Source organism: Haliotis rubra, unplaced genomic scaffold (assembly GCF_003918875.1).
Source record: "Haliotis rubra isolate DU_JTF1 unplaced genomic scaffold, ASM391887v1 Scf444, whole genome shotgun sequence".
NCBI lineage: Eukaryota > Metazoa > Mollusca > Gastropoda > Lepetellida > Haliotidae > Haliotis > Haliotis rubra.
The window spans coordinates 785,459-803,809 of NW_025767129.1; the positions used below are offsets into that span (position 1 = coordinate 785,459).

The 18,351-nt window shown below is 43.6% G+C and overlaps 1 protein-coding gene across 1 annotated transcript; it reads left to right on the forward strand.

Moving 5' to 3' along the window:
- Positions 1–295: 295 nt before the first annotated feature.
- On the forward strand, positions 296–2,351 carry LOC124289599 (protein FAM43A-like). The gene has a single exon (XM_046726188.1). The coding sequence runs from the start codon at positions 634–636 to the stop codon at positions 1,639–1,641; it is 1,008 nt and encodes a 335-aa protein (XP_046582144.1). The 5' UTR covers positions 296–633; the 3' UTR covers positions 1,642–2,351.
- Positions 2,352–18,351: the final 16,000 nt, after the last annotated feature.

An 18,351-nucleotide genomic window follows, 5' to 3' on the forward strand; every position in this document is an offset into this window, starting at 1 on the left:
AAGGGCCTTGTCCGCCTTGTCCTTTGTGTAGACAGCCAGTGCGATTGTCCACATTTTCACCTGAGGCGAAACAAGAGCAGCACAATTAGTGTGAAGAAACGCAACAACAACAACGGCCAGTACTAGCGGAAAGGTCGCAATCGGCTTTCGTTATGGCGAAACATTCTTCTAAATAATCTCTTCTACACTTTACACTGGAGATCACTCACTACAGGCTGAACTTCCGTCAGTCAAGCGAGGAGCAAGTGTCAGCCAATCAAATCTCGTTGACGAACCCATGTGACACTGTGAATAAACATCCTATGTAAGGCAGCTATATTTAGTACACAGGTAGCTGTGACTTAGAGAGGTAAAATGACGGCCATAAGGAGAGGGATAGTTGACGACGCGGGGACATAAATGTTTGTCAGACGAGTGAGAAGTCATCAAGATATATATATCCCTTCATTGGGACAGTGATCAGTGTTAGAGAGGCTGATCTCGGAATACCGCGAGACGGTAACAAGTGGGACTGACGACATTGTGAGCGGTTCATTGATCAGCGACCAGCCCGACATACCTGGGCGAGATGTCGTGTGAGTAAGCGGCGAGATTGGAGGTATTTATCAAGTATACAGGCGATCGAACGGACTCATGATGAGTATTTTCGGTTGGAGGAAGAGTTTGACGATCACGGAGTCGGACCCGACTTACAAGGTACGATACTTGGGCAATGTTCAAACGGCCATGATGAAAGGCGACGGTTGTGTGGACAAGCCTGTGTCAATAATCTGGAACAACTACATGCGGAGTGCTCACCCCGGCCTGGAGATGAAGCTGGTCGTCACAGGCTCCGGACTCAAGGCCTACACCAAGGAACAAGGATTAACTGAATACAGGGCCCATCGGATCTCGTATTGTATCGCCCACCCTCAGTACCCGAGGGTGTTTGTCTGGGTATACAGGCACGAGGGGAAGAAGATGAAGATGGAACTCAGGTGTCATGCTGTGTTGTGTAAAACTGAACTGAAGGCGAAATCTATGGCCCTTCAGCTTCACGAAAAACTGTCCTTCGCCCTGAAAGAGTTCCAGAGGGATAAAGTTCGAAAACAGAACTCCCGACTTGTGTTGCAAAGAACCAATTCTCTACCCAAGGCCGGCTCTGTTCTTCCTCTAAGGAAACAGATGTTGAGCACGGCTACAAACTTTAAGCCTCCCGTGAGTAAGTCAACCACCGCTCCCAAACTTGGCGCTATAACGGAGGACTTCGAGGAGTGTGAACACGAGGAGTTTTGTGTGTGTGAGGACTTAGGGGAGTGTGATGAAAACGACAACTTGGAGAGTGCGAGTGAGATGGTGGCAGCGCTGACACTCCACTCCGACACATCCTCTCTCCATACTCTCAACCCCGAGTGCCTCACAGACCGCATCATTGACGTCGAGATCGGCAACGACATCGACGAACTTCGTCAGAATGAGGAAATTAAATTATGTCACGGAAACACAGACTCGGATGAAGAGAGTGCGGAATCTGGGTTCCACGACCAGGATCAGGACCCGAGGGAGGGGTTGGGGGGACTTGTAGAGGAGGGGGAAGGGAGCGTCTGTGAGCTCCCATGTGGGGACACGCCGGAAGACGAAGGGGATAACACCAAGTTATAGTGGACATAGAGGTAAGCAATCCGGACTTCTATCTTGTGATCCTTCTGAACGAACCAATGTCACATCTGAGATATGTCGCCATACAATACATCAATGCGCACTGGTTATATGACGGCTAGTTGCACGGACGTTCCATGAAGGTTGCACGATCGTTCTCTTGAGGTTGCATGATCGCTATATGGATGTTTCATGATCGCTGTGGAAGTTGCACGATCATAACATTGAACGGAATGTTCACGTACTATATAGCCGCATTTGTGAATGGATGCTCATAGTGTTGACCACTGATGTGAAACGACGACGGTGATGGTGACGTTGTTTCGCGTCAACCTGCCCCAGATGCAGGTCTTCCAGTGACTTACGAGAGACAGTGATTGATATAGTATGTGTACCCCAGCTCCACACCCTTCCACACCCATCTACACCCCCGTGTACCTTGTGTGACTTGTGATTTCATTTGACGATGTGGCAGGTGCTTGTGCTGTCAATCACTGACTCGATGACGACGACTGTGATGCAGGTGGTGTGTTGCCGACTGTGATGCAGATGGTGTGTTGCCTACTGTGACGTACGGAAACTTACACTTACTTCTGCCTTGATACATTGGTCTTTACTAATCAAATAATATCGCCATGGGCTGCATGGAAGTGTACCACATAAAGCTACATGCGCCATTTAATTGTATATGTAAATAAACATGTCGAGTATCATTGTATGCTGCTTGTAGTATGTTGATAACATTTGTGTTTTAAGTATATAATCCTGTGTAAGCAGGTCATTGTATTATTCCCGTGCGTGTAAACACTAGTCTGGTTTCGACACAGCAACTATTTCCTTGTCACCAGGCAGTGCTGCAAGGTAGTCCCGTGTGTAGTGTTAAACATGAAGGACTGTGGACGTCAGCTGAGGTAGTTACTCATACTTATATAGTATACGCCCGCTCGGTCGTGAATCATATCAATACGTTCTTACTGCGTGTGTTGTGTGGCTGTCAAATAGACGGGGATTTCCCTTATGCGCTGTCATTGCTACAAGGTATTTATCTACTTGCAGCAGTGATCTTCCTCGACACTTCCTCGAGAGGACATTGTGTTGGACTGCCTCTTTGCAGTTAGAGTGGTATTTCCTCTTACGTGAGCAGATACCCCTGATTTTAGAGCGATTCGGAAGATAGATTTACCGTTAGTTAGGAGTCTAAGTGTTGTCAAACAGCTGCCATTTGGGGGATGTGAAGAGAAAGCGTCCTGGTACACCTGTACCTGAAACACATGTTGACTGACAATAATGCAGGAGCTAGGTTGTACACCTATACCTGAAACACGTGTTGACTGACGGTAATGCAGGAGCTAGGTTGTACACCTGTACCTGAAACACGTGTTGACTGACAATAATGCAGGAGCTAGGTTGTACACCTGTACCTGAAACACGTGTTGACTGGCGATAATGCAGGAGCTAGGTTGTACACCTGTACCTGAAACACGTGTTGACTGGCGATAATGCAGGAGCTAGGTTGTACACCTGTACCTGAAACACGTGTTGACTGGCGATAATGCAGGAGCTAGGTTGTCACAGCTACTTCTGTGTTAATAGAATGACACAGATTTACCTGGATGATACTCAAGATGTGACAATTCCATCTCGTCACGTATCATTGCCATGTCACGACGCACACTGTGACCCACTTTGGTGTGTCTGACTGAGGAGTGAAATATATCATTCATCATTTGAATCAGAGAACTTATTGTTGCAGCTTTACTGTTGTTCATAGTCTTTGATGTCAGACATATTTCCTGAATGGGACATGTGTCAGGCTTTCATGTACGGCGTTTCTTATCTCAACTATGTATCGTATCACGCCCTTATAATACATATATATTTACACGCAGCCTTACAATCCATATATATTTACACACAGCCTTACAATCCATATATATTTACACACAGCCTTACAATCCAGATATATTTCCACACAACATTACAATCCAGATATATTTACACACAACCTTACAATCCATATACATTTACACACAGCCTTACAATCCAGATATATTTACACACAACCTTACAATCCAGATATATTTACACCCAAACTTACAATCCAGATATATTTACACACAACCTTACAATGTAGATATATTAAAACGCAGCCTTACAATCCAGATATATTTACACACAACCTTACAATCCAAATATATTTACACACAGCCTTACAATCCATATATATTTACACACAGCCTTACAATCCAGATATATTTACACACAGCCTTACAATTAGATATACTTACACACAACCTTACAATCCATATATATTTACACACTGCCTTACAATCCAGATATATTTACACACAACCTTACAATTCAGATATATTTACTCACAGCCTTACAATCCAGATATATTTCCACACAGCCTTACAATCCAGATATATTTACACACAACCTTACAATCCAGATATGTTTACACCCAGCCTTACAACCCAGATATATTTACACACAACCTTACAAATCCAGATATATTTACACACAACCTTACAATCCAGATATGTTTACACCCAGCCTTACAATCCTGATATATTTACACACAACCTTATAATCCAGATATATTTACACACAACCTTACAATCCAGATATATTTACACACAGCCTTACAATCCATATATATTTACACGCAGCCTTACAATCCAGATATACTGACACACAGCCTTACAATCCAGATATATTTACACACAACCTTACAATCCAGATATATTTACACGCAACCTTACAATCAGATATATTTACACACAACCTTACAATCCGCATATATTTACACGCAGCCTTACAATCCAGATATACTGACACACAGCCTTACAATCCATGTATATTTACACACAACCTTACATTCCAAATATATTTATACACAGCCTTACAATCCATATATATTTACACGCAGCCTTACAATCCAGATATATTTACACACAACCTTACAATCCAAATGTATTTACACACAGCCTTACAATCCAGATATATTTACACGCAGCCTTACAATCAGATATATTTACACACAACCTTACAATCCAGATATATTTACACACTGTCTTACAATCCAGATATATTTACACACAACCTTACAATCCATATATATTTACACACAACCTTACAATCCATATATATTTACACACAACCTTAAAATCCATATATATTTACACACAGCCTTACAATCCAGATATATTTACACACAACCTTACAATCCAGATATATTTACACACAACCTTACAATCAGATATACTTACACACAACCTTACAATCCATATATATTTACACACTGCCTTACAATCCAGATATATTAACACACAACCTTACAATTCAGATATATTTACTCACAGCCTTACAATCCAGATATATTTACACACAGCCTTACAATCCAGATATATTTACACACAACCTTACAATCCAGATATGTTTACACCCAGCCTTACAATCCATATATATTTACACGCAGCCTTACAATCTAGATATACTGACACACAGCCTTACAATCAGATATATTTACACACAGCCTTACAATCCACATATATTTACTCGCAGCCTTACAATCAGATATATTTACACACAGCCTTACAATCCAGATATATTTACACACAACCTTACAATCCAGATATATTTACACACAACCTTACAATCGAGATATATTTACACACAACCTTACAAGCCAGATATATTTACTCGCAGCCTTACAATCCATCTATATTTACACACAGCCTTACAATCCAGATATATTTACACACAACCTTACAATCCAGATATATTTACACACAGCCTTCCAATCCAGATATATTTACACACAACCTTACAATCCTGATATATTTACACACAGCCTTCCAATCCAGATATATTTACACACAACCTTACAATCAGATATATTTACACACAACCTTACAATCCAGATATATTTACACACAGCCTTACAATCCAGATATATTTACACACAACCTTACAATCTAGATATATTTACACATGGCCTTACAATCCAGATATATTTACACACAACCTTACAATCGAGATATATTTACACACAGCCTTACAATCCAGATATATTTACTCGCAGCCTTACAATCCAGATATATTTACACACAGCCTTACAATCCAGATATATTTACACACAACCTTACAATCCTGATATATTTACACACAGCCTTCCAATCCAGATATATTTACACACAACCTTACAATCCAGATATATTTACACGCAGCCTTACAATCCATCTATATTTACACACAGCCTTACAATCCAGATATATTTACACACAACCTTACAATCCAGATATATTTACACACAGCCTTACAATCCAGATATATTTACACACAACCGTACAATCAGATATATTTACACACAACCTTACAATCCAGATATATTTACACGCAGTCTTACAATCCAGATATATTTACACACAGCCTTACAATCCAGATATATTTACACACAACCTTACGATCCAGATATATTTACACGCAACCTTACAATCCAGATATATTTACACACAGCCTTACAATCAGATATATTTACACACAGCCTTACAATCAGATATATTTACACACATCCTTACAATCCAGATTTGTACTTTGATTACCGCTGACTGAAATACCGATTCAGTCAGAAATGCCATTTATACACTCACTGCTTTTGTCCAATAGTTTGTATGCACATATACAGTCATATCAGCAATAGCATGTACTCTTAGTGTCAGCGTGTACAGCCGTGCACGACGTGTAGACGCAGCCTCGCATTCTGTGGTAGTCAACCTGTAGGTAAATACTGTCTGTGTGGCTCGGTGTTAAACAAACAGTGACATGGGCGATTCCAGACCCGTTCCCTTCATGCAGGTCGACGGCCGTTTGTTTCTTGTCAGGCTGAACACGTGGGGTCCACGTCTGTCACTACAACTCACAGAATAGAGTGACCTCCCCTAGGCGTGCCAGGATCCTACGTTATATAACCGTGGGTTCTATTCCTATATATCACTGTCTGTGATGATTGGTTTGTCTGTACTAAGGTTGTAAGTTCAACTAAAGTGACTTCAAGATTAAAATCGATCAAATCTTTCCACACGCAATGACAGTGACTTAACTGAAACTCTAAATTTGGTCATTCTGGACCTACACCAAACATCTCGGGAGAACCCGGGGACGATTACGACGAACATCACATAATGTTTTAGTGTGGAAGTCACAGTTAGTTTCAGGTATTCTCGTGTATTAAATATACATTTGATATCTTGGTGTCTTAATAACCTATTTTGTGAAATCTGTAGCGTCTCTCGTGACTGTTATCGTATAACCGCCAGTACGGCTGCTCTGGTTGCATGTAACCTGTCCATGTTTGTACCATTCTGCAAATGTCGGTGATCAAATAGCGAATAAATCATCTGAACTCCAGCAAGGGTTTAACCAGTAATTCACCTGGACTAACGCCCTGTAGATGACCTTGAGTCGACGTGTGTCGCCTACAGCTGATATAATCTGGGTGTGGTTGTACTGAGTATAATAATGATTGTTTATGTCAGCTTGCACTAATAACACGCACATTCTGATGGTCTTGACGATACATGACTGTGTGGATAGCACTAGGTGCTCTGGTAATATGTGTGTCTGTCATCTCTGCAGACTCATATTGTCATAGGATCCGCCGATGGAAGGTTCGAATCCCAGGTCACGATACCTGGGCCCACTTGCACGGAGCAATCTTAGTTACAATCAGTCTTAGGCCCCTACAATCACCATACAACTGCCCCTAATCCACTTGCACAAAGCCGATCTTAACGCGATTGTAAGACGACATGGATTTAAGATCGCAATCTTAAGAATTTACAATAATTGTAGCGCTAAGATCGTTTTGTGCAAGTGGGCCCTGACTTACTCTTGCAGAGGGGTGGGGTGAGGGCTTGGGGGTAGCTGAATGTTATAGTTTGTACTGTATATTCAGGGGGGTTCTGTTTGTGACGTCAACATCACGTGGCTCTGGTATTGACTTGATACCTCATTAGGGGATCATGATACGCGACCGTTGTGTAAGGTGTATAGTGACATCAGCATGATTAAATATATTAAACCTACACGGAGTCTTGATGTAGCCGATGTTCATTAATAGCACGTACTATGTGTACGTCTCCTGACCGCCACGGCATCCACGTCACATGTACCGTGTGATTCCCAGGGTTTAATGTACCGCCCTGAACGTCACATTAACATACGGCACTGTCTAACGACAACATCCCGGAGACACCACGTGGGTGACACTTCGGCATGTGGGAATGTTACCTGAAGAAACTTTATGACGTAATGTGATCTCCCCCGTCGACTGTCAAGGTATTTTGTTCTCCCACCCACAGAGTCAGTGTACCACCTAACACGACTGACGTGAAGGTCCAGGTTAGAATTGGTCTTCAGTAACCTATGCTTGTAGTAAGAGGCGACTGACGGGACCGGGTAGTCAGGCTAGGTTGACTTGGTTGACACATGTCATCGTATCCCAGTTGCGTAGATCGATGCTCATGCTATTGATCACTGGATTGTCTGGTCCAGACTCGATTATTTACAGACCGCAGCCAAATAGCTGGAATATTGCTAAGTAAAACTAAACTCACACACTTACTCACTAACAGGAGTGAGTGAGTGAGCAAAGCAACACCGTGGACATCCCCATGAGCTTCACAAGCTGTTACAATGTTTCGAAGTTGGGTTCTTTCAGTGGCATGCAAACAATTTACCCAATTGGCTATGAAACCTTGTTTTAGACATGTAAATATCTGATACATTTGATATCTGATACCTCAGAGCTGAGGTAACTGAGGCCCAGGCAAGCAAGTCCCGACTTCCTACTGTGTATGTATTTGGTCAGGTGGAACATTTATAACATGATTACACAATGCCATTTAAATAGTGGTCAAATGTAACAAACGTTATATTTGGGATTACACTTTCTTAGTAAAATACAGATTCTAGTACTTTTGTTGGGTTGAATCGGGTTCAACCCAACAAAGGTACAATGAACTGGACTAACAGGGCACTTTACTAGGAACCCCAACAGAAGTACTAGCATCTCTACTTTACAAAGAAAGTACAATCCCCAATATAACATGTTACATTTGACAACTATCTAAGTGGCATTGTGTAATCAAGTGGAACATTCACTGACGGCTCAATGAGTAACTGGGGGTGGGGGTGTGGTGTGTGGGGAGTAGTGTGTGTGTGTGTGTGTGTGTGTGTGAGCAAATCAACTCCTCCTTCAGAAAGTTAATAGTACTTTAGTAAGAATATACTTTGAAACATGGCTATTGTTAGAACTACTTGTAATGTTACAATGTTATTCAAGGATGTAATTGAAGCACTATCACCAACTTCTTCAGACCTCACATCAGCTGTTTGTACACAGGGTGTTTGTACACAGGGTGTTTGTACACAGGGTGTTTGTACACAGGTGTTTGTACACAGGGTGTTTGTACACAGGGTGTTTGTACACAGGGTGTTTGTACACATGGTGTTTGCACACAGGTGTTTGTACACAGGGTGTTTGTACACAGGTGTTTGTACACAGGGTGTTTGCACACAGGGTGTTTGGACACAGGGTGTTTGTACACAGGGTGTTTGTACACAGGGTGTTTGTACACATGTGTTTGTACACAGGGTGTTTGTACACAGGTGTTTGTACACAGGGTGTTTGTACACAGGTGTTTGTACACAGGGTGTTTGTACACAGGGTGTTTGCACACTGGGGAATGTAAGTTTTTTTGAATGCGGAACAGTATACGTATTATAAAACAGGTGAATGTCGGTATTGAATTATTCATCAACACATTCAGGTCATTGTGTCGGTACACAGACTTTGTCAAACAACCCCAAGCTGCGTTTGTTTCTTTGGCTTGATGCCAAAACCACGCTTAAATCCACGACAGATCTCTGAGTTGAGCGGAAAGCACGGCAGACTGTGCTAGATGGGTTTGAAGTCAGCCTTGATTCAGGCTCTGTTTTCTGATACCGTCACATGACGCGTTATCCAGATTCAAATTAAACATCTACGAGAGCCTTTGCCTCCGTATTCTCCGCGATATATGTGCATTTTTGCGTAGCTGCAACCTTTTGCACCGAGTTGTGTCCCCTTGTCTATAGGATCCGTTGATGCTTACTGAGACACACACACACCCCATTATGTATACGTTAGCACCCTCCTCAAGGGTGATATGACCCGCAGACGGGGGTTGCTAACCTACTTATACCTCGTGGGCGCCGAATGAACTCGTACATTGCTTGTTGCACGTGCGTTCCCTGCACTGCGCCAAGGTTGTTATCCACATATCAACCTCTGCATGTGCAGATAGGAGGTTCATACACAGAAAATCAACCTGCCAGAACAATGGACATAACATACCCTAGTGGTATAAGTCTGTTTATCAGCCTCGATGTCTCAGGATGTTGCACCATAGTAACTGTCCACGACCTCCATCACTTGTGGGGCGGTGGGGTAGCCCAGTGGGTAAGGTGTTTGCTCATGACGCCGGAGACTGGGGTTCGATTCCCCACATGTGTACAATGTGTGAAGCCTATTTCTTGTGTCTCCCGCCGTGATATTGCTGGAATATTGCTAAAAGCGGCGTAAAACCATACTCATTCATCTACATCACTTGAAGTATCCCGATGACAGGTGGTGGCGGCAGGTGAGGGTGACAGTACTTGCTGAATGTACCTGTTCACGGCAAAACAGTGCTACACGGAGACATCAAAGACGCAAATTATGATGAGCCAGTCTATGAGATTTATACCCACCTTGTGCACGTGCACTGCTAATGAATGCTGAACCTTTTGGTTTCTGAGACACAGAGTCCAAATAAAAATACCCCCACGTCCGCGGGTATCTTCATACAGGAATATTGTGTAGAAGTAAGTGTTGTCACACTGAATGTATCTATACCCCCACGTCCGCGGGTATCTACATACAGGAATATTGTGTAGAAGTAAGTGTTGTCACACTGAATGTATCTATACCCCCACGTCCGCGGGTATCTACATACAGGAATATTGTGTAGAAGTAAGTGTTGTCACACTGAATGTATCTATACCCCCACGTCCGCGGGTATCTACATACAGGAATATTGTGTAGAAGTAGGTGTTGTCACACTGAATGTATGTATATTACAGAACCAGTAGTCCGAATGGGTGTGTGACATGATTGTATCACACCTGGATAGGGTTGGAACCTGCGTGGCAGGCGACAGTCTTCCACTTTACCATAGGACCTCAGTGTGTCAGGATCACTTACATGAAGTCCTGTATCTGACGGTGAGTCAGTTGAGAGACAGTTCCAGTGTATAGCGACAATAGCTTGGATTATACACACACATATATTATGTGTACCGAGGCTACCCCCTCACCAGTATATAAACGTATAACAAGTATTGGAGTCCAGTGTTCTATTACAACGTGGCCGTGTTGAAATGGTGATGTGACAAGAATACACGTGTGTGTTAAACACCTGGGCTCTGATCCACAACAAGATCTTACCGGTTAGATCTCATCGTATCTGCCATACTTTAACATGTGCGTGCTGTGGAAGTAGATGTAGGATCGGGGCATCTACACTTGAAGTTATATACACTAACGGAAAATTGTAATTGTGCACAACATAAACTTGCACAGATATAGTATGACCAGAATTTTTTTAGAATTTTAGGAATATGTTTAATTGGAACAACTCGCCCCCCTTCCTGAACAACTCGCCCCCTTCCTGAACAACTCGCCCCACTTCCGCCCGAACCGCGAACACCCTCGCAAGTGCATTCTACTTTGCGAAATTTTAAAATACTGTTAGAAGAGGCCTGCATGTGTTCGTACGTACAACATAGAACTGTGTTGATCTACAGAAGTACAACAAAACTAATCCAGTCTTCGACACAACAGCTGATCTGAGAGGTCCGTCGTCACTGGGCTGTCTGGTGACAACAGTCTGGCGTCTGTCTCACGATCACGTGACGTAAACAACACCTGCCAACACCGGTAAACCGTCTTCGGTTGTTTGGCGACATTCGCAAGCTTGTCTTGTTGTTGTGACGAGGAAGACGGCATACCTACATCTAAGACGTTAAGTCCTCAAATGAGACAGTCAGTTATTCACGCGGGCGTCATACAGGTATTTTAGTTTAACCAACCCACACACCTACATTATTTATCCACTGGTATACTTTCACCGTGTATATGTATTTGGTATTAACAGTGTATGCCGTACTGTGTTTCATACATAAGCTTCCATGGCAACGATGCTTGTTCCACCTCCCAGTAACAAGACACGGATGATATACAGCAACATAAATGGTAAGTGGACGTGTGAGTTGATTAACGACATGTGTCAACGACTTGAAGTGGATGTGACAACATACCTCTCCATTGTATGTCGATCTATACTCAGTCATTCCCACAGCCAGGTGTCGACGTACCATCTTACGCCCAGGTAGACCGGCTGCACTGCTACCTTTACAAGTGTTTACAATGAAGACATATAAGCGGGAATATTATTGTTATAATACTTTCTAGATTGTGAGGCCATGCATAAGGCCATGTATAAGGCCATAAATAAGGTCCGTGTTTGGGCGTCATGTGGCCATACAGCGCCCCAGTCGCCGCGCCCCAGGTTACCACGCCCCAGTCACCACGCCGTGACTACCACAAGGTCAGACCATGGACCATGGACCATTGAACTTTATACCAGGGACAATTATTTACAACAACGAGATCTTGACGGGACTTGCTGACGCTGTGGTCAAAGCGTTCACTCGTCACGCCGAAAGTTTCCCAACAGCAGTACAATGTGTGAGACACATATTTTGTCTCCCCTGCTGTTAAACTGCACCACTGTTGTACATGCTTATATCTCTCCTTCGTCATCACCAGTTACCCTTTCGTAATTCCCTTTACAAGGTCGTGCTGTCTCATTACGCCATCTTCCCGAACTGCTCTGGGTCAAGGTCAGCATTTGTTTACAAGTTTTGAGAATGGATTGGATGGTGCTGTCATGAAAGATATGCCTTCCGATCTGGTTTTGTATGTAGGTGTTGTGGTTCTAAATGTATGTTTATTTTGATGGAGAAAACTTAGTTCGGAGTGATGAAATGATACCCCGACATGTACACAGAGGAAACTTGTCCTCATTAATTACCGATCCCGGAGGTGCTAACACGGCCATTAGGACGGCCGCCTCTGGTCACAAGATGGCGGGTAACCTTTAAACCTTTATATCCCATTAGCTTGACGGGAAATAATGAAACACTCTCGGCCTTTCCTTGACCTGACGAGGTTGGGGCTTGAAAACGGCATTAATGCAGTGCACGATTGCAAAACGTCGACCTGACTCATGACTTCTTGTTTGTGATTGAACTTGTTAAGGTTGATATCATGCTGACGATAATCCCTAATCAAGACTGTAAGAACAGACAACACGATCACGATCGTGTCTTGTAATTTCAGCCAGTATGTATTTACCTTGGAATCGAGTTTATTAATGCACGAGAGAAAGCGTGTTTTCGTGACGACACAATGATTGTTGACAATTTGGTTTTCATCACGTGACATTTAACAACCCCTTGTTGTGATACGGAAGGAGGGACACGACGAGACAGCACCTCTGTACACCATTAATACATCTGTCACGCAACAAACTTTGATGTTATGGATCGGCAATGAGCATGTCTCTTCAATAGAGGTAGAGGAGCGAAAGTCTCGTCTATCCTTGATAGGGAGACATGAATTGACTGACTGGCAGCTCCACTGGCTGGGTGGGTGCGAGGATGGGGGATGTACGGGAGATCTAATGGTTAACAGTGGGGTGCTGGGTGCTGGGGTGGGTGAGATCTACTGGTTAACAGTTGGGGTGCTGGGTGCTGGGGTGGGTGAGATTTACTGGTTAACAGTGGGGTGCTGGGTGCTGGGGTGGGTGCTGGGTGCTGGGGTGGGTGAGATCTACTGGTTAACAGTTGGGGTGCTGGGTGCTGGGGTACGGGAGATCTACTGGTTAACAGTTGGGGTGCTGGGTGCTGGGGTGGGTGAGATCTACTGGTTAACAGTTGGGGTGCTGGGTGCTGGGGTACGGGAGATCTACTGGTTAACAGTGGGGGTGCTGGGTGCTGGGGTGGGTGAGATCTACTGGTTAACAGTTGGGGTGCTGGGTGCTGGGGTACGGGAGATCTACTGGTTAACAGTGGGGGTGCTGGGTGCTGGGGTACGGGAGATCTACTGGTTAACAGTTGGGGTGCTGGGTGCTGGGGTGGGTGAGATCTACTGGTTAACAGTTGGGGTGCTGGGTGCTGGGGTGGGTGAGATCTACTGGTTAACAGTGGGGGTGTTGGGTGCTGGGGTGGGTGAGATGTTCTGGTTAACAGTGGGGGTACTGGGGTGTGTGAGATCTACTGGTTAACAGTTGGGGTGCTGGGGTGGGTGAGATCTACTGGTTAACAGTGGGGATGCTGGGTACTGGGGTGTGTGAGATCTACTGGTTAACAGTGGGGGTGCTGGGTGCCGGGGTGTTTGAGATGCACTGGTTAACAGTGGGGGTGTTGGGGTGCTGGGGTGTGTGAGATGTACTGGTTAACAGTGGGGATGCTGGATACTGGGGTGTGTGAGATGCACTGGTTAACAGTGGGGGTACTGGGTGCTGGGGTGTGTGAGATCTACTGGTTAACAGTGGGGGTGTTGGGGTGCTGGGGTGTGTGAGATGTACTGGTTAACAGTGGGGATGCTGGGTACTGGGGTGTGTGAGATGCACTGGTTAACAGTGGGGGTACTGGGTGCTGGGGTGTGTGAGATCTACTGGTTAACAGTGGGGGTGCTGGGTGCCGGGGTGTGTGAGATGCACTGGTTAACAGTGGGGGTGTTGGGGTGCTGGGGTGGGTGAGATGTACTGGTTTACAGTGGGGGTGTTGGGGTGCTGGGGTGTTTGAGATCTACTGGTTAACAGTGGGGGCGCTGTGGTGTTATGTGTGTGAGATTTACAGTGGGGAGTTGGAAGGGCAAGATGCGGGTCTGACTTATACTGTTTGTGCGGGGGTGGGGGTAAGGGTGAGCTGTACTGCTGAAGATGGTTCATAGTATGTGTACGAGGGATGGGCGTGGGGCTTTGGAGTGTAATAGGGAGGGGAATATATCCTGGCTGTTCATTTATATCCGGAACCCATAGAGCAGTATTTACATGATAAAACACATTAGCAGCTGGAGCTCTAAGTGTACGCTCGCTCTCAGATTTACATAGTGCGACCCTCTGCTATGTGTGCACGCGGCGCAGTTGTGATGGCACTACAGTAACACACGTCGTGTCGACTCATATCGCCTTTCCCCATTTCCTTAGTCTCGTGGAGATAAGACGTGCTCTGCTTCTGATGTTCTATTCCAGGACATAAATATGTCGTGTCACACGGGGGCACCTGTTCGTTCCCAGTTCGTTGACAGTTATTACCTCTCTAGATCTGTCTGCCAGGTTGTTTGACTGGGGCCCCATATGGGGCACTGCAATAAGTTGGTGATATAGTCAAGTGGTCAAGTTAGTGATATAACCAAGTTGTCAAGTCACTGATATAGTCAAGTGGTCAAGTCACTGATATAGCCAAGTGGTCATGTCACTGATATAGCCAAGTGGTCAAGTTGGTGATATAGTCAAGTGGTCAAGTTGGTGATATAGTCAAGTGGTCAAGTTGGTGATATAGTCAAGTGGTCAAGTTACTGATATAGCCAAGTGGTCAAGTCACTGATATAGTCAAGTGGTCAAGTTGGTGATATATATAGTCAAGTGGTCAAATTACTGTTATTGTGAAAGTCACTGATATAGCCAAGTGGTCAAGTCACTGATATAGTCAAGTGGTCAAGTCACTGATATAGCCAAGTGGTCAAGTCACTGATATAGTCAAGTGGTCAAGTTGGTGATATAGTCAAGTGGTCAAGTTGGTGATATAGTCAAGTGGTCAAGTCACTGATATAGCCAAGTGGTCAAGTCACTGATATAGCCAAGCGGCCAAGTCACTGATATAGCCAAGTGGTCAAGTCACTGATATAGTCAAGTTGGTGATATAGTCAAGTGGTCAAGTTGGTGATATAGTCAAGTTGTCAAGTCACTGATATAGCCAAGTGGTCATGTCACTGATATAGTCAAGTGGTCAAATTACTGTTATTGAGAAAGTCACTGATATAGCCAAGTGGTCAAGATGGTGATATAGTCAAGTGGTCAAGTTGGTGATATAGTGAAGTGGTCAAGTTGGTGATATAGTCAAGTGGTCAAGTCACTGATATAACCAAGTGGTCAAGTCACTGATATAGTCAAGTGGTCAAGTCACTGATATAACCAAGTGGTCATGTCACTGATATAGCCAAGTGGTCAAGTTGGTGATATAGTCAAGTGGTCAAGTTACTGATATAGCCAAGTGGTCAAGTCACTGATATAGTCAAGTGGTCAAGTCACTGATATAGTCAAGTGGTCAAGTTGGTGATATATATAGTCAAGTGGTCAAATTACTGTTATTGTGAAAGTCACTGATATAGCCAAGTGGTCAAGTCACTGATATAGTCAAGTGGTCAAGTCACTGATATAGTCAAGTGGTCAAGTCACTGATTTCGTCAAGTGGTCAAGTTGGTGATATAGTCAAGTGGTCAAGTTGGTGATATAGTCAAGTGGTCAAGTCACTGATATAGCCAAGTGGTCAAGTCACTGATATAGTCAAGTGGTCAAGATGGTGATATAGTCAAGTGGTCAAGTTGGTGATATAGCCAAGTGGTCAAGTCACTGATATAGTCAAGTGGTCAAGTCACTGATATAGCCAAGTGGTCAAGTCACTGATATAGTCAAGTGGTCAAGTCACTGATATAGTCAAGTGGTCAAGTTGGTGATATAGTCAAGTGGTCCAGTTGGTGATATAGTCAAGTGGTCAAGTCACTGATATAGCCAAGTGGTCAAGTCACTGATATAGTCAAGTGGTCAAGTTGGTGATATAGTCAAGTGGTCAAGTTGGTGATATAGTCAAGTGGTCAAGTTACTGATATAGCCAAGTGGTCAAGTCACTGATATAGTCAAGTGGTCAAGTTGGTGATATAGTCAAGTGGTCAAGTTGGTGATATATATAGTCAAGTGGTCAAATTACTGTTATTGTGAAAGTCACTGATATAGCCAAGTGGTCAAGTCACTGATATAGTCAAGTGGTCAAGTCACTGATATAGTCAAGTGGTCAAGTCACTGATATAGTCAAGTGGTCAAGTTGGTGATATAGTCAAGCGGTCAAGTTGGTGATATAGTCAAGTGGTCAAGTCACTGATATAGCCAAGTGGTCAAGTCACTGATATAGTCAAGTGGTCAAGATGGTGATATAGTCAAGTGGTCAAGTTGGTGATATAGCCAAGTGGTCAAGTCACTGATATAGTCAAGTGGTCAAGTCACTGATATAGCCAGTGGTCAAGTCACTGATATAGCCTCAAGTGGTCAAGTCACTGATATAGTCAAGTGGTCAAGTTGGTGATATAGTCAAGTGGTCAAGTTGGTGATATAGTCAAGTGGTCAAGTCACTGATATAGCCAAGTGGTCAAGTCACTGATATAGTCAAGTGGTCAAGTCACTGATATAGCCAAGTGGTCAAGTCACTGATATAGTCAAGTGGTCAAGTCACTGATATAGTCAAGTGGTCAAGTTGGTGATATAGTCAAGTGGTCAAGTTGGTGATATAGTCAAGTGGTCAAGTCACTGATATAGCCAAGTGGTCAAGTCACTGATATAGTCAAGTGGTCAAGATGGTGATATAGTCAAGTGGTCAAGTTGGTGATATAGCCAAGTGGTCAAGTCACTGATATAACCAAGTTGTCAAGTCACTGATATAGCCAAGTGGTCAAGTCACTGATATAGCCAAGTGGTCAAGTTGGTGATATAGTCAAGTGGTCAAGTTGTTGATATAACCAAGTTGTCAAGTCACTGATATAGCCAAGTGGTCAAGTCACTGATATAGCCAAGTGGTCAAGTCACTGATATAGCCAAGTGGTCAATTTGGTGATATAGTCAAGTGGTCAAGTTGGTGATATAGCCAAGTGGTCAAGTCACTGATATAGTCAAGTGGTCAAGCTGGTGATATAGTCAAGTGGTCAAGTTGGTGATATAGTCAAGTGGTCAAGTTGGTGATATAGTCAAGTGGTCAAGTCACTGATATAGTCAAGTAGTCAAGTTGGTGATATAGTCAAGTGGTCAAGTTGGTGATATAGTCAAGTGGTCAAGTCACTGATATAGCCAAGTGGTCAAGTCACTGATATAGTCAAGTGGTCAAGTTGGTGATATAGTCAAGTGGTGCCAAGTTGGTGATATAGTCAAGTGGTCAAGTTACTGATATAGCCAAGTGGTCAAGTCACTGATATAGTCAAGTGGTCAAGTTGGTGATATAGTCAAGTGGTCAAGTTGGTGATATATATAGTCAAGTGGTCAAATTACTGTTATTGTGAAAGTCACTGATATAGCCAAGTGGTCAAGTCACTGATATAGTCAAGTGGTCAAGTCACTGATATAGTCAGTGGTCAGAGTCACTGATATAGTCAAGTGGTCAAGTTGGTGATATAGTCAAGCGGTCAAGTTGGTGATATAGTCAAGTGGTCAAGTCACTGATATAGCCAAGTGGTCAAGTCACTGATATAGTCAAGTGGTCAAGATGGTGATATAGTCAAGTGGTCAAGTTGGTGATA

Bases quoted from the DNA above. Each gene is read 5' to 3' on its own strand.
- LOC124289599 (XM_046726188.1), top strand. From the start codon at position 634: ATGATGAGTATTTTCGGTTGGAGGAAGAGTTTGACGATCACGGAGTCG.